The sequence below is a fragment of the Pelophylax lessonae genome (assembly GCF_965119305.1).
Source record: "Pelophylax lessonae genome assembly, chromosome: 6".
NCBI lineage: Eukaryota > Metazoa > Chordata > Amphibia > Anura > Ranidae > Pelophylax > Pelophylax lessonae.
The window spans coordinates 158,065,597-158,083,153 of record NC_138773.1 but is presented as its reverse complement, the minus strand read 5'-3'; the positions used below and the strand labels follow the sequence as shown (position 1 = coordinate 158,083,153).

The 17,557-nt window shown below is 43.1% G+C and overlaps 1 protein-coding gene across 1 annotated transcript in view; it reads left to right on the top strand.

Moving 5' to 3' along the window:
• Positions 1–17,557, top strand: part of LOC309557429 (LITAF domain-containing protein-like) — a 99,702-nt gene that overhangs the window by 63,404 nt on the left and 18,741 nt on the right. The window contains exons 2-3 of the mRNA XM_082260147.1: positions 3,294–3,365; positions 9,818–9,871. Coding sequence (XP_082116273.1) covers positions 3,305–3,365; positions 9,818–9,871 — 115 coding nt within the window. The 5' untranslated portion in view covers positions 3,294–3,304. The remainder of the gene's footprint in view (positions 1–3,293; positions 3,366–9,817; positions 9,872–17,557) is intronic.

Genomic DNA, 17,557 nt, shown 5'->3' with positions numbered 1-17,557 from the left:
CTCTGTCAGGTCTCACTGCTTTCCATGCGCCCATCTGTTGTCCCGGAGACCACTGTCCCATGTAGGAGACACCCAAAGTTATAGTTCTATGTAGGGAGAAACCTCTCAATTACAACACCTGCTCCGCTGTATCAAAAAGAATACTTTGGGAAGGTTTCCATTTTTCTATATGTTGCAAAATCTGTAATATCCAGCAATGATATATGAGCTATATAAAAATGCCAAATATTCTGGATAATTGACTCAAGTATGACATCGTGTTTCCATCTAAAATATAGATATAGTCAATCACTTCTTAGACTTGTTATGAATTAGAAATTCTATGCAATGCAGGATATAACTTAACAATAGAAAAAGGTGTAAAATGCACAGTTTTTATTATTCATAAATATCAAAAATATGCAACTATTTCCTTAGCAGACTCACCACGAGCTTAAAAACATTAAAAATTACCCAGCCTCATGTTAGATAATCCAATACTCCCTGTCACAAGAGTAATGCCCTAGGAACAAATTGTCCTAGGCAGGGCCGGTGCAAGGATCTTTGACACCCTAGGGGAAAACTAATTTTGCCACCCCATTGGTGCCGCCCCTTGGCTCCGCCCCTGACTCCACCTCCTTTGCCCTGCCAATGTATTCCCCTATCTTTTTAATGACTGCTACCAAGGGGGGAGAAGGAGGGGGGGGGGGAGATGGAGGGGAAGAGAAGGAGAAGGGTGGTGGAGGAGGAGGAGGAGGGGGTGAGGAAGTGGGGAGGAGGAATGGGGGAGGATGAGGGGGGAGGAGGAATGGGGGAGGATGAGGGGGGAAAGGAGGAAGGAAGGGGGGAAGAGATGACATCACGCATTTGAGGAGTATACACACTAAACAGTCAGTTAAAGAAACTTACTGTGTTCTATACTGTTCACTCACCACCAGGGCTCTGCTGCCAAGGGCTCTCTCTCAGTCTCCACTCTCCAGGCACAAACCCTGCCTCAGCAGTGTCTCCAGTCCAGGCTCAAAGTCCTCCAGCTGACACACTCACGACCTCCAGCCAGGTAATGAGCCCGCACCACTGAATGTCACATCACGTGACTCTGCTCTGCTCTGTGGCTGGGGAGGGGAGAAGGGCAGAGCAGAGCTCATCATGAGAGTGATGGCACTGATGGGAGGGACCAGCCAGGGATGGACGAATCGGACGATCACCACTTCCAAAGCTGGACTGGCACCAGAGAGTTTCTGAGAGAGAGACAGACAGGTCACAGACTGTGACCTGTCTGTCACTGATCATAGAGGTGCGGACCGCCTCTGTTCTGTCACTGTCAGGTCTCTGGAGACTGTCAGGACTCAGGAGAACGTGACATCAGGTCTGTTCCTCAATGCTGCCACGGCACCTACACTTAGTGATAGTCCAGGGCGACTGCACAGCATAGGAGGCGGCGGGACTTGGGAGAGGGGGACTGAGTAGGGAAACCACCGGCCGGGCGCCCTAGGCGGCTGCCATATTTGCCTTAGTGGTAGCGCCGGCCCTGGTTCTAGAAGTATAATGTATTTTTATAATATTACAGCTTCATTGGCTCACTTTTATATATTTTATATGGAGGTACTTTTGTTATCTTTTTTTGTTTGATAACAATTTTAGAAGCTATTATTGATAGTACAATTTTTTTATTTTGTAAAAAAAAAACAATATGGGAGGAGCTGGAAATTGCTTCAAGCCAGTATGAATCTTGTAGAATATGCCTTACATGTTACTCTCAGTGGTTGTTTCAAGAGTAATACTCTCTAAAGGTGCCTTGAATCTGCATGCAAACAAGTATACTACTGTATAGTGGTTAATTATTACTATTTTAAACCAGCAATTTTTGTATGATCAAAATGTATTTTATTTTAATGGTTATGTTTTCTTATTGCCACCTTAAACGTCTGACTCTTTATTGTTTGAATTGTTGACTAATTAATGGGCTGTGGTGACTTTTGGCCTTCCCACCATCTTCATAGTATCAAAGAATATAGTAACGTCAGACATCTTTACCTTTTTTGATCTCTAACCAGCACTTTGTAGTAAACTGCTCAATACAGCAATGACTGGCCAGAGGGGGGTCACTTTGATGCAGTTAGCAAGCTGAGATATATCTTGTGTACATGGGCCAAAATCCACGGATGTCTCCCAGGTGTATATCCAGCAGGGTAGGTAGAAAGGATCACTCAAAGAAATCCAGACCCATGTGGAAATAAACCAAAGGAAACAGACATAGTGTAAAACCCAAATAAAAAGTTTATTAAAAAAGGGGAAAAACACTCACAAAATTTCCAATGGTAAAGGCAGAAACAAATGCAAGTCTGGCTAAACAGGCACGATCCCAACGATATTTGGGTTTTACACTATGTCTGTTTCCTTTGGTTTATTTCCACATGGGTCTGGATTTCTTTGAGTGATCCTTTCTACCTACCCTGCTGGATATACACCTGGGAGACATCCGTGGTTGCAGATCATTTCAGGAATCCTATACCATCCTAACAGCCTTTTTGACCCTCATGCTATATGGTATTCAGGGTCAACAGCATCTGGTGAGCGCAATTTTATTTTGATGTTGGTGATGGGATATCCGTATCAAGATTCACCTCTCTGTTTTGAATTACTCCACGTGCACTTACCATTGTGAACTTTATATGGACTTTTTTGATTGTATTCAGTTGCAGATTTTCACATTTACTGATCACATATGTAATTTTATTTGTTTGTATTGAGAACTGTTGCAGCAATCAATAGTGAAATCCATATTCAGGCGAGGGTCAGAGCAGGTGGCAATCAGTTGTGTAATCAGTTATCCAAACACAGGTCAGGGCAGATGGTGATCAGAAAAGTAATCCATTATTTAGGTTCAGTAACAGGGGCAATTCAAAGACAAGGCAAGACTTGTCACATGCTCCTAACATCTATCTGTTCAGAACCACTTAAATGCAAGTTTCTGTCATGTGTGGGGGGGCACGTGGGATGTAATTAGAAAACTGAATGACAGTTCAACAGCCTATCAGAACTTTAGGGTTTTGATGTAGAGAGTAAAAGCTACTCTTTTTCTTTTAATGAGTTGCATTAAAACAATGTTCACAAATAGGGAGCATTTATCATTAAAAAGTAATTAGGACCAAATAGGACAAAAAAACACAGAAAGTCTCAACATGGATTAGCGTTAACTTGGACTTGAACTGCCCCTGCTAACACTAGGTATCAGAATATTTAAATACATAATAGAAAATTGCAGGTATTTTCTAATTCCTAATTTTAATTTGGTTTCCTTTTTTGTCATGTAGGCAGATAAACCATGTATCAGCCAGAACCAGATAAAGGATATCCAGGATCAGCACCATCTTACCCACAGCCAGGTTTGTATATAGAAACTTATTTTTAATGATGGATAACACTTACTCTGTATGGGTGGTTGTAAATAATTTGTCTTTACTTCGCAAGTGGTTCCTGTTAAGAATGGAGATCTAAGTGTTTTGGGTCATTAGACGGAGTGATATCAAGTATGGAAACTGTTATGAACTGGCATAATTGCCCTTTTGAAAGAGGGAAGGAAGATATTTATAATGCACAGGCTACTTCTGTCCATCTGACCGTTATTCTAAGGGAATGTCTGCCTATGGCCAGTCTATTGCACACTAAGTATAATAATCTGTGCTAAAAATCCTGGGCTTGAATTTAAAAATAGTGAACAAAGAAATAATAAGATCACTTTTCATTGTTCACACGATTCAACGTTTCCATATAATTTATGGCTATCCATTTCTCTAGTGTCAGGTTGAATTCTATTTTGCACTTGCATAACATTTTACCCAACTCAAGCATATAATTAATTTGACTGGAATGCAGTAAATGTCTGTAATGGGGTATACACTACAAGGGTTAATTTTCTCTCACATTGAAAAAATGGATTTTTGTAAAATCTTACCGTAAAATCCTTTTCTCTTAGCTCATCGACAGACGTAGTCCTCGGTGATACACCACCTTCGGGTTATGTTACCTCCGCAGGAGCAGGACTAGACAGGAAATTAAAAAGCTCTGGCCACACCCTAGGGGCAGTCCCAGAGGGTATATCCTCTCTCTCTCTGCCTCAGCAAATCAGTTATGTGAAAAAGCAGTGCTTAGAGAATTTAACCCAACCCAACTCCAAAACAGAGGGGCGGGGACTACGTCTGTCGATGAGCTAAGAGAAAAGGATTTTACGGTAAGATTTTACAAAAATCCATTTTTCTCTAGCGCTCATCGACAGACGTAGTCCTCGGTGATACACCACCTTCGGGACGTCCCAGAGCAGTATCACAACTGAGGGGCGGGAAAATGGAAATCAAATCCCAATCTAGAAGGCCCAACCGGTGCCAACTAGAAGTTTACAATGCTCATCCTTAATGATGAGACTCAACCAAAAAAAAGAGAAAACAATTTTTTTTTTTTTTTTTTTTCAAACAGAAAAAATCCCTCGAGGTAGACCACCGGTCTCCTCAAATTGCGGCCTGCAAAACCTTGCGGCCAAATGAGGCATCCGCCGATGCCGTTACATCAATTTTATAGAATTTTGTAAAGGTATGTACCGACGACCAGGTGGCCGCCTTACATACCTGGACCACTGACGCCTGATGGCGAAAGGCCCAGGAAGTACTGAGCGCTCGAGTGGAGTGCGCCCTAACAGGGAACGGAGGACTCTGACCCTTAATAGAATAAGCCTGTACCACCGTTTGTCTAATCCATTTGGCAATGGTCGCGGCAGATGCAGGCAAACCCTTTCTGGGGCCATCCGTGATCACAAAAAGTGAATCCGTCTTACGGAATGATTCCGTAGCTTTCAGGTATACCCTGATTGCCCGAACCACATCTAAGGAATGCAACGCATGTTCCCGATGATGCTTGGGCTGAGGACACAAGGAAGGTAGTACAATATCTTCATTCAGATGAAAATCTGAAACCACCTTGGGAAGAAAAGATGGCTTAGGATGAAGTACTACCTTATCCCTATGAATCACTAGGTATGGTGACTGGCATGATAATGCAGCCAGTTCTGACACCCTGCGAGCAGAAGTAATAGCCACCAAGAAGGTCACCTTCTGGGATAGAGTAAGCAAGGGAATCTCCCTGATGTTTTCAAAAGGAGGTTTCTGAAGAACCGACAAAACCAAATTAAGATCCCAGGGCGGTAAGGGCGCGCGGACTGGAGGAGCCAGGTGCCGCACCCCCTGGATGAAATTCCGCACCAAGGATTTGGTAGCTAAAGGCTTCTGAAAGAAGATTGCTAATGCTGAAACTTGACCCTTGATGGTGCTCAAGGCTAGCTTCTGCTCAACCCCTTGTTGCAAAAAAACCAATATTCGAGTCACCGAATAGGTACGTGGAGGAAATCCTAAAGATTCGCACCACGCAATATAAGTCTTCCATGTGTGATAATAGACTTTGCTGGAAGTCGCTTTCCTTGCTTTAATAAGGGTAGGAATGACTGAAGTAGACAAACCTCTGTCCTTCAGTACTTGGGTCTCAATGGCCAGGCCATTAAAACCAGCGACTGTAAAGCACGAAGGTAAATTGGTCCTTGAGACCACAGACACTCCCTGAGACGAAGTTCCCACGGAACGTCTGCGACTAACATGTCCAAGTCGGCCAGGCCGGCTTGAGGAGGCCAGCCTAGAATTTCTAGGACCACTGGCGCTGATTGGATCTGAACCAGGCGTCCCTAGAGCTATCTGGCCCCGACCATCCGAGAAAGTCTGGTCGTTTTCTGTTCCCACACATTTATCAGATACCTGATAGTTATCAGGAAAAGTGATCTTTTCTGGTTGAACCTCAGGGACCGAAGTCACCCGACTAGAGGCTGCTTGGCCTATCTGGTCAACCAGATCCGATTCCTGTGAGGTATCGGGACTAATCTTAGGAAAAGGTAAAGGAAAAGATCTTTTCAGGGAACGGTAACTACCGCTTCCTGTGGTACTTAAATGTTGGAAGGGAAGAATCGCACCGGTAGTAGTGGTTGATGCTCGATCTAATGTCCTGAATACCGGTGAAAACGTCCCCCCACCCTGAAACCGGGTGGGGGCGCACCTTCAGGCTGTGTACTCCTTTGCTTCGGGTTTGGCTGGGTTGGTCCCCTTCTTGAACCCTCCTGGAGGAGTCTTGCCTTTCCCGCTAGTACCAGCCGGGCGCCCTTTATGGGCGGTAAAGAAAGGTCCTCGCTTGTTGCGAGGTCCCTTAGCTTTTGCAGCCTGTGGCAAAAAAGTGCTCTTGCCCCCAGTGGCATCCTTAATGATTTCATCTAGGTTGGCTCCAAATAGACGATTCCCCTGAAAGGGGAGATTGGTCAAGGTCTTTTTGGAACCTAGGTCAGCTGACCAGCATTAACCACAGCACACGTCTGAGGATCACTGCTAACTTAGATGCATGCCCTAATAGGGGAGTAGTGTCCAAGGCTGCGTCACAGATAAACCGTAGCCCTTGTATGATCTGTTCCATCAAATCAGATGTCTCCTGGGGAATATCTTTTCCCCTAAGATCTTGGCGTACCATCTTCGCCCATTCCGTAAGTGTCTGGGAAACTAGACCAATAACGATTACTGGTCTAAATGCTGACCCTATCAGAGAAAAGATAGTGCGGGACTCTGCTTCTATCTTTCGATCCACCGGATCCTTAAAGGACGAAGTGTCCTCCACTGGAATAACCGTGGCTTTATTCAGCCTGGAAATAGGCGGATCCACGACTGGTGGTACCGTCCATTTCTTAATGATGGATTCCTCAAACGGATAGCGTCTAGCAATACGCTTGGAAATAGTAAAGGTACGTTTAGAATGCTCCCATTCTCCTTTAATCTGATTACCAAAACATTTAGGTACAGGAAAAGCCACAACTAGTGCGTCCACCAATGCTTCTTCCTGAATTATAGCAAGAGAAGAAGCGTCCTCCTCACTGTCTGAGGGGGCTTTACCTGGGATAACAGCCCTTGCAGAGGAACCTGCAACTGCCGTGACCATCTTTGAATCTGAGTCAGAGGTGTCAGATGGTATAGGGGTAGGCGGGGGTCGCTTCCTTGACCCCCGTCCCTGACAGGCCGCCTCCACCCGAGCCACCATAGACTCCAAAATTGCTGTAAATGACTCTATACTCTGTGCACCGGCGGGTCCCGAGGCCCCCTCGAGGGAAACAGGTGGGGGAATATGTGTGGCAGGGTCCATAATAACTCCAGTTACTTCCTGGATAATGTAATTCAAAAGTAAAGAAAAAAACTTTTTTTTTTTTTTTTTTTTTTTTTTTTTTACCCCCAGCGCCACAAAAAAGCCCCTTAGTGTTACCTGCTTAGGGATCCCTATCGATCGAGAGAGAGAGAGATAGACCCCCAGGCTCACCACTTGATGCTCAGAGTTAAACTGCAACAGCTTACAGCGCTGTCTTGACAAACAGGAAGTCTTTTGGCTGGCTGCCCAGGAAGAAAGGAGGCGGCTCCGCCCCTCTGCACGCCTTCCGGCGCCTCCCCCAAGCTCCACGAGGTGTAGGATCACCTCAAACATGGCCGCCCCCATGCTGGAGACACGAGGCTACGCCAAAATGGCGGCTCGTGCGATCCTGCAAGAAAAAATGGCGGCGGCCTGCTGAATGTCGGTGTGCTGCACACAACACTGTCTCTGCCTGGGGATATGGCGTGGTTGGCGGTATCGGCCCCTGGCGGACCGCATGGCCGTTCGGGAGGCCTGCTAATAGCTGGAGATCTGATTTGGAAGGCAGTCTACATGTCCGTGGCTTCTGACTGGTAGGTAGCTTATACTTAACCCATAAGATTCCCAGAATGCCACAGATTACATCTTTTAAACATGTATACAATAGATTGTTAGCTCCCAAACCAAGCCTCCTGGCTTTTTGTACACAAAAAATCACACTCAAAGTAGGAGGATCTGTGACATGTTATAGGATAGAAAGGACTCTTTCTTACCATACCGAGAGGGGCCCGCGTTCACCACAAAACCCGTCAGAGGGAAAGGGGGAACATACTACTCACCATACCGGAACCAGGCGGGCACCAACTCCTGACAGTACCCCTCTCCACCGGGGCGGGAGGGCTGTCGACCGATACGAACGCCGTGACTCATGGTCTTTGGCGTTTCAGCGAGACGTTTAACTCGCGGGTTCAGTCCTTTTAATGGGACTTTGTCGCGGCCGACCCAGCGCGGAGCTATGGCCTGCACGCGCTCGTAGGCTGAACTGGGGTGACCACCGGATCTCAACATCCAGCCCGTCGCCCAGTTCAGCTTCTTGCTTGAAGATCTCACAGGAACACTGGAGAAAAAGCTGTCTAAAAAAATCCTTTAAGAAAAAATTCTTGCCAGGACCTAAGATCCCAGCAAGGTGTCTAGGTCCTTACTCCTAACTAGACAGAAAATAACTGATTTGCTGAGGCAGAGAGAGAGAGGATATACCCTCTGGGACTGCCCCTAGGGTGTGGCCAGAGCTTTTTAATTTCCTGTCTAGTCCTGCTCCTGCGGAGGTAACATAACCCGAAGGTGGTGTATCACCGAGGACTACGTCTGTCGATGAGCGCTAGAGAAATTAGATTTTAGAAAACAGGGAACACAAGCTCCCCATTATTCTCTTCACAGGCTTAGTTGGTTATTTAGGAGAAACCTGGCTAGAAAAAAATGAACATTATATTGTGTTAGATCTGACCATAATAAATAAAGAAAATGCATACAAAAACCAATATATATATATATATATATATATATATATATATATATATATATTCCATTTAATGGCAAAAAGGAGAATTGAGTGTGCAGTCACAAGACCAGCCTCAGGCAGTTGTTAACAGATATAATCTTTTTGATTATGTTTATTGATACAGATTTTTCCAGCAAGAGTTATGTAATGCTTATTTTTTTTGCCTGAATCTTCTATAAAATCAATTGATGTTATCTATGTGATAATACTAAACAATTTTCCATTTTTATTATGAAACAAACAACCTAGATGAATCAGTCCTATAGTATCTGTTTCAATAAAGGACAACCTAAACAGTGTAAAAGTTACATTACCCTCTGAGTCCTTATTATTTGATATCTTGCCCAGGACTTAGTGAATGCAACAGTGTTCTGGGCAAAGTGATATAGAAAAATTGGCAGTGCTATGTCAATAGATTTATTAAAAAAAAATATATAAAATAAAATATAAATAAAATATTTATTTCAGTGTCATCAATCTGACACATAATTCACAGTTTAGAATAGAACATTTAAACAGCTTAACTACAGACTATGACTAGGGACACTGGAAAATATATTGCATAATAAACTCACATTTTTCTTGTTTGTTGTAAAAAGTATACAGATTTTGTTATGAACATTAAGGCCTCATACTGTATATTAACGTGTGTTTAGATGCATTTAGACGCATCAATGTTTTTTTTTCTGATAAAACGTTGCTGCTCCTGGATGCGCTGGCAGTGTTTTTTTCAAAACATTGACATGTGTAAACGCATCTAAATCCACGTTTAGCACTTGAGCATTAATTAATTTCTATACCCAGAATAAATTATTATTCTGGTCAATGAAATGAACTAATGCCCAAGCTCTTGTCGCTCCTTAATGCGTAACACACATTGACAAGCGTCAAGCATGTTTTCTGCCAAAACACTGCTGCCAGGAGAAAAGGCAAAATGTCCAAAGTGCGTGAGACAAGATATTTGAATTTTGCAATGTTGGTGTACATGAACAACTACTGTTAAAATTAGCAGACTAACTTGATTTCTATAATAATGCTTTAAATTCATGTGTAAACTTACTATACATATTCAATTTATTTGTGAAGGTGTAGGAGCTGCTTATCCACCCCCTCCAGCCTATGGACCACCTCAACCAACAGGTAAAGTTTCATAGATATTTTTATCACCTGCTATACAAAGTTTGGTAAAAAAAAAAAAATGCTAAAAGAAAAAAAACTAAGAAAAAAAATAATAATAAGTCAAAATAATAATAATAATCAAAATAAATGTATATACAGTGTATATATATATATATATATATATATATATATATATATATAATTTATCTAATATAAACATACTGTAAGTTGTTAAAAGACAGCTAATTACTTTACCTTATAAAATCTGCCTCACTTCATCCAGTTCCACAAAAAGCTGTGCATAGTAGCCAATCAGCTTATAACTTCTGCTTGTTCAATTAAGCTTTGACAATAAAATGTGGAGGTTGATTAGTTTCCATGTAGAGCTGCACCAGATTTTGCATACTCCAGTTTTAGTCAATCAACCCCACAGGGTACACAAAGGGTTAATAGTTATTGTATTTAGAAAATTCAGGTTAGAAAATACCAAGGTTGCTTGAAGGACACACATGCTAGCCATAGGATTAATCTTTGACATCAGGTGTGGAACACTGCCATAACAGACTCAGTAACACTTGCATTAAGATCCTTTCACACGGGCGATCCGATCCGCATGTAAGTTTTTCAGGCGGGCCTGATCGGATGCTCCATGCATCCCTATGGGGCAGCGGATGTCAGCAGAGACATGTCCGCTGACACCCACTGCTCTCCGATCCGATCCTGTGCGTGAAATTCGGACGGATGGAAACCCTATGTTCCATCCGTCTGGCGGATCGGTTTGGATGGGATCGGATGAGAACAGACTGGCGGTCCGTCCTCATCTGATCTCCCCATAGAGGACAGCCGGGATCTGACAGCTCTGTCTGTGCACACAGAGCGGAGACGGAGCTGTCATCCGCCTGCTCAGCGGGGATTGGCAGATCGATCCCCCGCTGAGCAGAATGGACCTCGTCGGACAGCGCACCGTGTGAAAGGACCCTAACTGGTATAATTGCCACTACACTCAGTCACAGCACAGTTCTCAGCAGGGTGCTAATCACAATCCTTAATGGCACAGGAGTTTGTGTTGACTTTTCACTCTGGATGGAGGGTGTGGGTCCACTGGCCTACTCTAAAGTCTAAGGGGGAATGTGTGACCATTAGATTCCTTCCTTCCCTACCTTGGGGAGTCTCTCTTTGGAAGAGATCCTCATCTAGTACTTGGTGATTGGCTTCAGCTGATCATGAGGTGAGGGGTCCATCACGCCTTTTGGCTAGGTTACCCTGAGTGTGCCTTACTCCTGTGATGAGCCTCACACCTCGGTGGGTCAGGGAAGAGGTCCTACCTCATTTGGGAGGTGGACCAGAGAAATACTCTAAGTGCACTTTCTTTGTTCAATTACAGTGTTTAGTTTTAGTGCAGCCACTTTAGGCTTCATTTTAAAAAAAATGGCACAGGAGTAAATAAGCACTAGGCCAGCCAGTACTAAGAGAATACAGCCCTTCGTCACAGTGGTATATCCTCAGGAACAGAAGGTCACAGTACAGTTACAGTCTACATCATTGGAATGCATTTGCTGGAGGGGTTACGACTGACAAATGTAGTAGCTCGGCTGATAAATGTAGTAGCTCTGCTGGCTTGGAACAGGTAGTAGCAGCGGCTTGGGCATGCTGGAGCAGGAAGTGGCTGGAGCTATAGACACTGGTGGCTATGTGGTTTGTGCAGCGGTATTCCCTACTATTTCCCTTCTCACACTGGAACCTCTTCCTAACACGAATCCTCTGTTTCTGGCTAATAGGGTTCCTCTCCCTACACTAGTCTTTGCTACCTAGTCACCTCTGGCCTTTAACAGATTCTGCTTAAACAAATGGTTGGGAGTTAAGCAAGGTTTTTACCTGGTGTTTTCTTCTAGTTGTTCTGTTAATACAGTAAAAGATATCAGATCCCAAGCACAAGGGAATCATCGGTCCTGTAGCATCAGGATGCTCCAACTCACGACCCACTAAAGCTAAAGCTAGCCATACATGGTTTAGTATTTTTTCGATTCTCCCATCTACACATTCAAAGTGAATGGAGGACTCCATTCCATTCTCTGACATTCCTGCAGATGTGTATATTATTTGGTGTAATGAATGTGACACACGTTACTAATTTGTATGGCAACCGCACCCCTTTATTTATTAAAAATTGTCAATAAAGGACAAAGACAAATGATAAAATAAGATACAAATACGTTTTATTGCTCAGATAAAATATAAAGGGTGACTTTGTAGCATTGGTTGAAATCAAGGATGCATATCCTCATCTTTCTAGTGCGTCCACTCAACACTTCCAGTTTGTAGGTCTACCATTTGGCCTACTATGTTCACCTCAAGTGTTTAACAAGGTTCTGGCCCCTGTGCTAGCCTTATTACTCTTCCAGAGTATTCCCATTTTAGGAAACCTAAATGTAAAACAAATCTCTGCAGCAACATGGTCCTTTCCAAGAGAGTGACATTTATTGGATTTCATACATAAGGTACTTGCAACAGATGACAGAATCCACAGAGTATTTGTAAATATACAATGAACAGCACCCTTGAGCCCCCGTTCACACTGGGGCGACCTGTCAGGCGACCTGGTCGCCTGACAGGTCGCCGTAGGTCGCCTGGCATAGAGAAGCTGTGGACCCATTCTAATAGGAGTGACACAAGTTGCTCCGACTTAGAAAAAGGGTCCAGAGCTTCTTTGGGGTGACCTGGAGCGACCTGCATTGACTTTAATGTTATGAAGTCCGTGCCGGCTGCTCCGAGGTCGCGGTGCGAGCAGCGTGCCGCGACCTGTGAGGTCGCCCCGGGAAGTCGGATCGCCCCAGTGTGAACGGGGCCTCAGAGTTACATTCGTCATTCATGTCATAGCAAGCATAGAGACACTACATCCTCCAGCATATATGTCCAACTTATAATATGCACCTAGGAAGCTTTCATGCATGAAGTAATGTGTGTTATTATCTAGACCTGTGCTTCCATAATAATGATGAATAAATTTTAACAGCTAAAAACTTCCCCTGATATACCAGTGTCTGAACTGGAAGGGGTTCCTGATTAACTGACCAAATACTTTTGATCTTGTTGTTAATCAAGATGAAAACACCAGTTAAGGCCAGCTGTGGTGTTTACAACCCCCTTTACCCAGAAGAGTAAACTATTGCCCATTTGGTCAATTACCCTTTTTAGAATTAACATAGGAATAGCCTGTCATTTCTGTGTTGATGACCTCCCTTCTAATGTGTAAATGGACAAATGTACCTTGTCCGTATATATATATATATATATATATATATATTGTGAGGGGACTAGCTCGGTGGCGGGCATGGATGACCCCTTGGGGGGATTCGTTACACAGGGAGATAGCCGAGAAGTGGTTGCAAACAACAGTTTAAGGTTTATTCTTGCAATTTTCTTCACACAAGTGCAAGCCTCAAAAACATCAAAATAAAAATAAAACACAAAATAAATCCTTGCCACTGTGGGCGGCTACCTTCTCACATACAGGAACCTAGCTACGGAAGTCTGTCCCCAACCTACTGTTGGGCAGACTTGGCTGATCATACAGCAGACTATCAATAGTCCATTTATTATCTCTTCACATCGAGAATGTCCCTTTTCTCTTCACCCAGCAAATGTTCATTGGTCTTTCCTTTCACATAGAAACATCCATTGGTTTTTCTCTTCACACTCTTCACATAGAAATAGTTCATTTTCTCACCTTGAGAAGTCTTCACACTTTTTACCCTCCTCAGCGCACATCGCTCCAGGAGGTCTTCCCCATGCTCACACAGCTTCAGGGGGCACACATCTGACTGTCCTCCTCTCCCCAGCTCACACAGCGTCAGGAGGCAGCAATCCTTCTCCCATGCTTCACACAGCGTCGGGAGGCACACATCTGAATGTCCTCCTCTCCCCAGCTCACACAGCGTCAGGAGGCAGCAATCAATAGACTTCCTTTGGACAAATTATAGAGGCCTTAACTTCCTCATTCCGAACAGCTGAAGGTCTTTCAACTTATTTACACCTTCCTGCTGCCTTTGCAGCCGACACCCTATAGTAATTGGTGAATTTTCTAAACCAGGTGGAAATGTATCTCCTGTCTGTGACTACATCCACAGATTTACCTGACTTCCTGTCACAATGTATATATATGTGTGTAAATATAAAAATTACATTTGCGATATACTACATTCTTACAATTGGATTGGTTCTAACCAGAACTGATCCACAAAACAGGTAATTGATGCTCCACAATGGCTAATATAAAATATGAAATTGAAACTGGTTATATCTCTCTTCGCCAGCCCTTTAAAATACCCCTATTAACCAGTTATTAAATAATATAACTTTTGACCATGACAAGCAAAGGGTAAATATCAGTGGCTCATATAGCTGTTAGGCACTATCATAGCTCGAAATTTCTATTTGAAAGTTCACACAAGGTTATTGTGTATTTCATAAAGACAACCTAATGTCATAGTCCAGTCCTGGGTTTAACTTTGTTACACGAGTCATCTCTCACCATCTCATGGAAAGTAATGCTTGGTGTAACTGCTCAAGGAGCTCCAATCCACATAAATCCAGGATTTTCTCCATCTCCAGGCTCAGGGCTTTACTTTTAAAGATGAATTGTTCAGTTTTAGCAATCTTCATCACATGTCCAAAATTAAACTTCTGCAAGCAACAATTTGCTTTTGTAATTTGCTGTAGACCTACCCCACATCTCCTTCAATAAAGCAGTTACTTGGATCATTCAGTACATAATTCCATTGAATGGGACCACATGATGGTTTAGATAGTATCAGCTTGGCATTAATGTTTATCAGATCATCTGTCTAGAAAGTTAGAAAGTTCTTTACATCCATATACTGTATGTTATATGTGTCATAGCCTTCAGCATATTATAAACAACTGATTCAACAAAATTCTACTTACAACTAGAGTGATACATTTCACTCACCCCTCTTATAAATTTTGAGAAAGTGTTCCTCAACTTATTTTATTCTACCCAGTCTGAGCATCAATCTGCAAATACTCAGACACCCAGTAAGTTATGCTATTCAAAACCATTGTGTAGCCTCTCACCTCAGATGTTACATGTGCTGTATACACTAATGTCATGATAATGATTATTGGGTTTAAATGCTTCTCTCTGGTTTTTAGATAAAGATACAAGAAAAAAAAAAAAAAACATAATGAAAATCAAATATTAAAAGCAAAATAGATCAGGAAGAAGAAAAAAAAAAGAAAAAGTAGGGAGGTAGAAAAAAGTCACAATATAAAGTCCAGTGCTTAAAACGGGGAGTCCGTTATTTTAAAAGTCCTTGTAGTTCATTGTATTGTAATCCCAGCACAAATTACACATTTATCTATCCTTTTATCTCCCCTCACTAGCAAACAATGTCAGAAACTTCTCTGCTCCTGTAATTCACTTGCAAATGAGTATTTCTGGCCATATAGATTCTCACATCTTCAACATCTGAAAGACAAAAAAACTCTCCAACAAAGACTCAATAGCACTGTCCTTCCATGCTAATTCACCCCTAGTAGGTATAGTTTGCATTCAAAACAGATCTGAAGGATTTATACCTTTTTCTATATCTATATTTACATCGTGGATACCTTGTAAACTCCTCAACTGTTTATGAATATTTGCATATGTTTCCAATAATTTGTCACGTTCTATCTTCATTTTATCATATTACATTTTCAGATGTTCATATTTCTGTTTATCTTGGTCTCATCAGACCACAGAACATGATTCCAGTAATCCATGTCCTTAGTCTGCTTGTCCTCAGCACTGTCTGCAGGCTTTCTTGTGCATCATCTTTAGAAGAGGCGTCCTTCTGGGATGACTGCCATGCAGACCAATTTGATGCAGTGTGTATGGTCTGAGCACTGGCAGGCTGACCCCCAACCCCTTCAATCTCTGCAGCAATTCTGGCAGCACTCATACGTCTATTTCCCAAAGACAACCTCTGGATTTGACATTGAGAACGTGCACTTAACGTGCATGGTCGACCATGGCGAGGCTTGTTCTGAGTGAAACCTGTTCTGTTAAACCACTGTATGGTCTTGGCCACTGTGCTGCAACTCAGTTTCAGGGTCTTGGCAATCTTCTTATAGCCTAGGCCATCTTTATGTAGAGCAACAATTCTTTTTTTCCAGATCCTTAGAGAGTTCTTTGCCATGAGGTGCCATGTTGAACTTCCAGTGACCAGTATGAGAGAGTGAGAGTGATAACCCCAAATTGAACACACCTGCTCCCCATTCACACCTGTAACACTAACAAGTCACATGACACCAGGAAGGGGAAATGGCTAATTGGGCCCAATTTTGACATTTTTAATTAGGATTGTACTCACTTTTGTTGTCAGCTATTTAGATATTAATGGCTGTGTGTTGAGTTATTTTGAGGGGACTGCAAATGTACACTGTTATACAAGCTGTACACTCACTACTTTACATTGTAGCAAAGTGTCACTTCTTCAGTGTTGTCATATGAAAAGATATAATAAAATATTTACAAAAATGTGAGGGGTGTACTTACTTTCACGAGATACTGTATGTATATATATATATATATATATATATATACACACACGCACATATACATACATACACATATATATATATATATACTGTATATTGTAACATGGGGGACCGTTTTGGTCATTACCACTCAGCACATCACCCTTCCTCTCCAAAGAGATACTTTTGCCCACTAGGGCGGCTCCACAGTTGTCCTTTGGAAACCACGTGCCTCACCACTGTGGGTTCATGGGAGATTTCCCTGGGAATCTCTGCAGCACCTGTCACTAGGGAACCTGGCGCACAAACTGTTTTGGTCACCCCTAGTATATCTCTCCCAGCACTCTGCTGGATTATGCCAGGCACATACATACAGTCTTTTTGAGTCCTTAACCTTGCTGCAGGTTGAGCTTCAACCTGTGTCTCCCCACTGCTCTGGGTATGACACTGCAGCAAGTCCATTTTCACATATAGTGCGGATCTCCCCGCTGGACACACTCTTACTTCACTGGGATCAGTCCCACAAAATTGCAACAGTCTTACCATATCCTGTAGCTGATGTTAAAGCTTTCACTTGAGTGCGCTGTCTGTCAGCTGTGGCCCAGGCTGATTCCCCCATGTGGTCACGGGGCGCCACTGCAGCCCTTCTTGACACTCTGGCACCTTCTGCAAGAAATATGGGCTCCTGGTTGCTAGGGGTAACTGCAACTCTGTACTCCTCAGGAACACGCTGACTTTTTTCCACTCCCATGGGATACAGCATTCTCACTGCAGAATTTGTCCAGCGCTCTTTAGACCGGATTGCTTCTCCGTAGTTGTCGTAGTCATCTCGGTTATAAATCATCCCACAGTACACATCTTGGTACTCCTCTGTGAGAAATGGCTGCACCAATTCAGCCCAGCGGCTTTTGGGCCACGCTTCATAGGAAGCCATGTTCTCAAATTCATCCAAGAAGTCCTCAATGTGCTCATCAATTAACATAGGCTGTATGAAATCAGACACACATATTACTTGATCCCTCTCTCTGGGATGCCCCTGGTAATGTTCTTTGGCAGGTGAATTCCAGGAATCCTCAACCTCCCATCTAGCTTGGTTATTCCACGACCAATCCTGTGACAAGGGGCACTGGTCAATAGCATGTACCCATTCACTGCAACGCATGCAGC